Source organism: Nanorana parkeri, unplaced genomic scaffold (assembly GCF_000935625.1).
Source record: "Nanorana parkeri isolate BGI_ZX_2015 unplaced genomic scaffold, ASM93562v1 scaffold1091, whole genome shotgun sequence".
Taxonomy (NCBI): domain Eukaryota; kingdom Metazoa; phylum Chordata; class Amphibia; order Anura; family Dicroglossidae; genus Nanorana; species Nanorana parkeri.
Window position 1 is genome coordinate 105,171 of NW_017307359.1, and position 5,119 is coordinate 110,289.

Here is a 5,119-nt window from a genome sequence, read left to right on the forward strand (position 1 = left end):
AGCAAAGGAAATTAGTATTTACTTCCTATGCTCTGCAGCTCCATCTAGTGGCCATAGTGCAGTATTACATTACATTTGACCGAAAAAGAAAGTATACTAAGAATGTTCCTTTTTACCTCTATTCGCAACAGAGTAAAAACAGCCAATTCGATGAAGGAAGGACAGCCGTCCTTCCTTCATCGGGGCTTGTGAGTTGCTTTTTTAATTGAATCCCTTTGGGAAAATTTGGATTCAGGTTACCTACTGACAGTAGTCCGCACCACAGGATTGGAGTTTCAACATGTGACCGCAATCTCACATACGCTGAAACTGGAGATTGTGGTCACATACGCTGCCTCTGTTGCACCAAAATCCTGACCAGAGTTGTCAGCACTGCGTAGTTTTTCTCTGATGGACTACAGAACACCTTGTGGGATAGGAATGATGAAGAGGGGGGAAGTGTCTTGTAGTCCATCAGAGGAGAACAGGGCAGACCTGACACCATTACTTGGGATTTCAGAAACAGAGATTTATTAAAAAAATGTTTGGCCAGACATTCACTTTAATCATCCCATGTCAAACAAAAGTATCCATAAGTCTAAAAATATAGTTTATCACAATTTCCATGGAATGACATTATTCGCTGATACGGATACCAGTATTGGCAGAGCCGTAGCTAGCTCTTTTTGCGCCCGAGGCAAGAACAGAAAATTGTGCCTCCACCGAAAATAGACGTGTGCGGTATGTGACATCATGTGCCCCGCGTCCAGGATGGCGGCACGCATGTGCCTCTGCCCATACAGGTGGGGGAGAGCAGCGGGGAGCCGAAGAGAAGCTGGAGCCTGTGCCGCTCCTCTTCTCCCTGCCAAGCCGCGGCTGTGTTGGCCGCCTGGCACCCCTGTGTTTGCCGGCGGTACAGGGGAGAGGGGGCAAAGCCAGGCCGGCCCTGGCTGTGCCCCCTCTCAGTTGCGCCTGAGGCGAGTGCCCCATGGTAGCTACAGCCCTGGGTATTGGTGCCGATACCGAGTACTTAGGCGAGTCCACGTATTTGCCAAAATGCTCCGATACCTTCCCCGACACTGGAACTCCCGGGCAGGGGGAGATCTCCCTCTAACTAGCAGTGCCGAGGGAGCATGGAGCCAGCTTCCTTTCCAATCAGGAAGCTGGGAGGCTGGTTATGATATGTTGCCTCGCTTCCTCATTGGCTAGGAAGCCAGCTTCACTTGCTGATAGGCAGCCTGGCTTCCTGACCAATCAGGAAGCCAGGCAGCACCGCATGACCCGCCGCCCGGCTTCCTGGATTGGCCAGGAAGCCAGGCAGCCTCAGGAAGTGAAGCGGATGTTCTTTTGATAGAACACCGGCTTCCCGGGCAATCAGGAAGCCGGGCGGTGGGTCAGATGCGCTGCCCAGCTTCCTGATAATTGGGGCACACGGCAGCGGTACTCGGTATTGGTGAGTACCGGGAAAAAAATATTGATACTTGTACTCGATACAGAAAAAACGGTATCCATAATATATACATTAGATAATGGGAAGCCGGCCTTACTCATGAGATGTCACAAAGTATTTGGTCACAGCTGGATTTGGAAAAGGCTCTCCATGCTCTCCGGGCAAATCTTCAACCTTCCAGCGATCACCACCATTTTCATCTATGGTCCAGTGCTTGAAATCCTCTACACCGTGGTGGGGGAGGTGGGGACAAATATAAAAGAGGCAGATAGTTTAGACAACACGCAAAATTTCATTATCAGATAGAGGGGTCTACTTATATACAATTGCAGAACCCATTCACCCTGCAGATCTCTGTGAATATTGTTCATTCTATGCGAATTATGGCAAAAATGAACGTTCTTAGTAAATTTTCTTGTAATGTGATGTAATCCCTCAATGCAGCCACTAGATGGAGCTGAGGAGCACAGGAAAGAAGTGGTACAGTACATACAGTATTATGTATACATTGAACCTGAAATGATCTTTCTCCTTTGCTTCTGAGCTCCATCTAGTGGTCATAATGCCGTATTACATTACATTACATTGGACCTGATAAGAAAACATACCAAGAACATTTGTTTTTGCCTCCATTCACACAGAACAAACATTTACAGAGACCCGCAGGGTGCATGGCTCTGTGACATGTTTATAAATCGACCCCATTGTGTTCAGTTTCTGCCAAGTTTGTCAGTACCCAGATCAATTTTGTGATTTGAAATAAATTGTAGCCACAGACAGTGTGGGGAATTAATATTATAGCGGAATTCGGCTGATCCTTCGGCTCTTTCTTCTGCCGCTGGAGCCCTTCGGTTCAGTCGAAACAAAGGGCTGCTGTACGGGGTATTCCCTATAGCCCGTAACGCAGCGGAAGCTGGCGAATGGCCTGCCAAAGGGCTGGCAGTTCGCCACGCAAATGACAGCTGGGCGGAGCCAGCCGTGATCTCATGGCTCGCTCTCCCCAGTTGTAATGACAGATCAGCGTCCCCAAATGACCTGGGGATGCTGATCTGTCATTAAACAATAACAACTGGGCGGAGCTGGCTGTGACATCACAGCCATCTCCGCCCAGTTGTTATTCATTGGCAGGGACATGCTAGAGATTCTAACAGGTGCCGGCCAATAGGAAACAGTTGGGAGGAGCTAGCTGTCACTGCTTTTTAAAAAAAAAAACTTTATTTTTTTAGACTTAACATTTAGTTAAATTTTTTAAAATATTTTTTCAACTTCTTTTTTTTCCTACTTTTTTCACCATTTTCTATCCTGCTCGGTGCCACGGAGGTACCGAGCAGAATAGCCGAACCGAATGCCGCTCTGCAGCATTCAGCTATACACTCACTGCCGTTCGGCGCCTATGTGCATAGGGGCGAACGGAAGCGAGTGAGCTGCCGGAGCTTCGGCTCAGCCGACCCAGATGTTGGATCGGCTGAGTTGAGGTCCTTCTGCACTTTGGCTCAGCCGAACATACAGAGCATGTTCGGCTGACCGAAGTGCAGCCGATGTACGGCTGAAATCAGCCGTAGTGAATAGCCAAGCGTTGTTAGGCTCACTTCACTTCGGCTCGGTTGCTCACCCGGCCGCCTTCGGCAGCTTTGTGAATAACCCCCTAAGAATGTTTGTTTTTGTCTCTATTTGTTCAGAGACTCGCCAGGCACATGGGTCTGAGAATTGTTTGTAAATAGACCCATTCATGTTGTTAAAGGAGAACTATGGGGTCAGTGTTTTTCCCCATAGTTCTCCTAAGGGTCACGGGAGGACACAAACTAGCGTCCTCCCGTCACCCAAAGCTCAGTATATCGCGAGCTACAGCTCATTATATACTGAGACACCGCAGCCGGGACGGATCCCGACATCACTGTCGATGATTGACAGCTGGCTCTGCCTATCTAGAGGCAGAGCTAGCTGTGCCCACCCCCTCCCCCGTTCGTTCCGTCAGTCAGCGCTGGAGGATCGGAGCGGGGAAGGGAGAATCCCTGCAGGGAGCCGTGAGTGACAGTCACGGCTCTCTGCAGGGATAGATCGAGAAGTGAGCGAGCGACGGTATGTGCTCTCTCACTTCCCGATCTATTGAGCCGACGTGTAACAGTCTCATTGTCACAGGTCGGCTCGAACTATGAGGCTGAGTGAAAATCACTCGCCTCATAGTTCTCCTTTAATAATATTCTCCAACATTGTATAATAATATTGCTCAAAGATGTCTAATATGTTTCATTATTATCGGAAATTCTAACAATTCTGTATAAATAAGCATAATTGTTCCTCTTAGAATGATAATAACAATAAATTATTAATAATAATGATATATTGCTCACCCAGAGCACATGGATTTTTGATCAGGTTCATCTTCAGGCTAGACAGAGGACAATTATTCTTTTTAGTAATAGATTAAAATAATTTATCAGATAATAATAAAATCCAAAAGATTGCAAGAAACACAAAACACAAAACTACTTAAAGTGGCATTAATGTCAAACTCCCCCCCCCCCCCACTTTAAAAAATGATGTCTCTCAATCCGATCTTCTTCTTCGTTACTGTCCTTGTCAGCCTTCTCTCCAGTGCTGGTGCGGGTCTCCGATCCAGCGCTGACTCCTCTGTCCTCTTCTCTCCCACGGTGTCTGTGCGGGTGCACGCTGCTCCAGAGACTTACCTTGTCTCCCGGCCGAATATCTGAACTGCGCATGCACCCGCCCCAAGATCCTTTGCGGCCGCCCGAGAAATTTTCAGATGTTCGGACAGGAGCGCGCAGCGGAGACACAGGTAAGTATTAACCCTTTGAAAAAGTTTTTTTTTCTTCTTTTTTAATCGTTCTGCATATATCTACTGCTTGCTAGCCTTATACATATATATACACTGAGTGGCCAGATTATTATATACACTGAGTGGCCGGATTATTATATACACTGAGTGGCCGGATTATTATATACACCGAGTGGCCGGATTATTATGACCACCTGACGTTTGTAGGCAAATTATCTATAATTTGGCGCTGAAGTTGCTAGAGGGCCAGACCATTATAAATAGGGAAGCGGGTTGGTTACCACGACAGTAGAAGTGATTTGTCTCTGAAGATATGGGGAAACAACGCGATGTAACAGCCTTTGAACGCGGGATGATTGTTGGCGCTCGGAGCCATGGAGCGAGTATCAGCAAAACAGCAGAATTCGTTAAATGTTCAAGAGCAGCTGTTGTTAAAGTGTTTAAAGACCGGACTGTCAGCCGAAAATCTGGGTCTGAACGTGCGAATTGTGGCCGTCAGCAACTAGTCAATGTTAGGGCAGAATGGGGGAGGGGCAAGACTGGTACAAGACAACAGAAGGGCGACAGTGCCGTGTCAGATTCCTCGCATCACCTTTCAACATCTCGTGGAGTCACAAGACGGCCCAACCAAGTACTGATGGGGTGGTCATAATAATCTGGCCACTGAGTGTATATATATATATATGCAAAAACATGCCAGGGTTTAATAACCATTTAAATACTGTATCTACTGAACCCTTGCTGGCCATAGGGATGAACGAAGTTGGTCAATTTCACTTTGCTGAAATTTCTGCCAAATTTCTGCCAAATAGGGACGGTGCTTCGGTTCCAGGTAGATGAAAGTGTTTTATAATGCTGTTAAGGGCTATAATTGCTCTAAAGTTTCCTCTTTT

General features: G+C 47.1%; 1 protein-coding gene across 1 annotated transcript in view; it reads right to left on the reverse strand.

The window, feature by feature from the left end:
* Nucleotides 1-5,119, reverse strand: part of LOC108796317 (F-box only protein 6-like) — a 9,826-nt gene that overhangs the window by 4,046 nt on the left and 661 nt on the right. The window contains exons 3-4 of the mRNA XM_018567774.1: nt 3,781-3,818; nt 1,527-1,653 (exon numbers count right to left, since the gene is read on the reverse strand). Coding sequence (XP_018423276.1) covers nt 1,527-1,653; nt 3,781-3,818 — 165 coding nt within the window. The remainder of the gene's footprint in view (nt 1-1,526; nt 1,654-3,780; nt 3,819-5,119) is intronic.